This window comes from Austrofundulus limnaeus, unplaced genomic scaffold (assembly GCF_001266775.1).
Source record: "Austrofundulus limnaeus strain Quisiro unplaced genomic scaffold, Austrofundulus_limnaeus-1.0 Scaffold59, whole genome shotgun sequence".
Classification (NCBI taxonomy): Eukaryota; Metazoa; Chordata; class Actinopteri; order Cyprinodontiformes; family Rivulidae; genus Austrofundulus; species Austrofundulus limnaeus.
The window spans coordinates 905,255-906,906 of record NW_013952461.1 but is presented as its reverse complement, the minus strand read 5'-3'; the positions used below and the strand labels follow the sequence as shown (position 1 = coordinate 906,906).

The window sequence follows — 1,652 nt, the reverse complement described above, 5'->3', positions numbered from 1 at the left end:
GGGGGGGGGGGGGGGGGGGGGGGGGGGTGGACAGAGTGCTCCTGAGGAGGGAATGTCAGGAAGGTCACTTTAATCACCGGTGGGTTTATCCCAGCCTGACGCAGCAGGGGTCGACCCCCACCCACCACAGTGGAGGATGTTAGCATCGACTGAAAGGGGAATGTAAACATACGAGAGCATCTTTGGCAGAATGTGAGGAATCTCTTTGGAGGTAGTGGGTAAAAGTGGGGGAGCAGGAAGGAGGTGCAGGTTTTAAAGATCCTACGTGGGAGCTGGATGTTCCTGCGTGTTAGTCCTGTATGAGGCACTTCTGTGGTCCTGGCTGCATTTACTAGAGTTATAGCTAGCCTCTGCTTCACTCTGCTCCACTGTCCCGTCAGCAGCAGAGGTCAGAGTGGGTGTCCTGTGTGGTTTTACTAAGAGCTGGGATGCTCCTGGTGGGGCTTTAAGGGATGGGTCTTCTTCTCTCCAGAAACATCTGCTAAGAGAATCTAAAAGGAAGTAAAAGCCAATAGTCAGACATAAGATTTGACATTTCTTCAATATTAACATCCCTGAAAAATCYAACCTGCAGCTTTACGACTCTGTGACCACACTATAAATAAAAACAAGCGTGGCTCCATCTACCTACAAAACTAAAAACCACATGAGCAGACAAACACTGCCAAAAAGAGTAATATGGTTCAGCGCATTCACTGAAAATCCCTCACTGGGACATATTTAAGATAAAACTCATTTTTTTTTGGTCTCTCGTACCATTAAGATAATGCTCCGGAGCAGCGAGGCTGCCAATTCTTTTATCGTGCGGGGTGAGGTAAACCGAGGGRTCCTGGCTGCGTATGAGGCTCTCCAGCGTGGCGTCCTCCAGATGGGAATGCTCGCTGAGGCCTGGGAGAGTCTTGTCTAGCTGATCGTCCTCCGTCAGATAAGCGTAAGGGCAGTACTCCCGCGTTCGAGAGTAGATGTTGGCGTTATCGTAGCAGTCGGAGCAGATGACGAGAGGCCCTGCGCCACCTGGCAGAACAAACAAATCAGCTTTGGAACATAGCTTAAAATTAATTATGCAGGACTGTGGTTAATTTAAAACATAAATTGGCCAATATAGTGTACATTTACTAAGAAATGCTACTGTATATACAAACATTGCAAAGAGAAATTATGTGGTTCAAAATTGGATGTTGTAACAGATATGTTGCAATATTTTATAGTAGTGCTGGGYGGTATACCGGTTCGTAACRAATACYGTTTYTTTATTTTTGTTATGATATGAATCTTCTGAATMCYGGACATACCGKTTTAACTAGCCTGAACACRTTGGGAACGTTTTGTGAYGGCYGCCAGTSAACTGYTTCCCGGGGGACACTTTTCTTCGCAGMACCGCTATGTGCGTTAGCATGCTAATGTTATTATTGGAGCAGCTTATATTGACTGAAGTAAAAAAAAACATTCTGTTTTTGCCATCGCTGAATGTAGTAAACACCTCTTCAGTGACGTGCATGGTTAGATTTAACATGTGGCGTTAATTTGGAGACGTATAGATGCATGGAGACTTTAGCGTGGTTCTGTTGTGAAAAGCCCGGGGGAAGTAGTTTTGTAGTAGAGTTGAGCTGACTGGTGTGCAGGGTAGGGCTGCCATGATTAATCGATTAATC

General features: G+C 45.9%; 1 protein-coding gene across 1 annotated transcript in view; it reads right to left on the bottom strand.

The window, feature by feature from the left end:
* Positions 1 to 10: 10 nt before the first annotated feature.
* Positions 11 to 1,652, bottom strand: part of lrig2 (leucine-rich repeats and immunoglobulin-like domains 2) — a gene marked incomplete in the record, with an annotated part of 19,854 nt that continues 18,212 nt past the window's right edge. Inside the window, 2 exon segments of the mRNA XM_014009560.1 lie at positions 11 to 491; positions 757 to 1,014. Coding sequence (XP_013865014.1) covers positions 262 to 491; positions 757 to 1,014 — 488 coding nt within the window.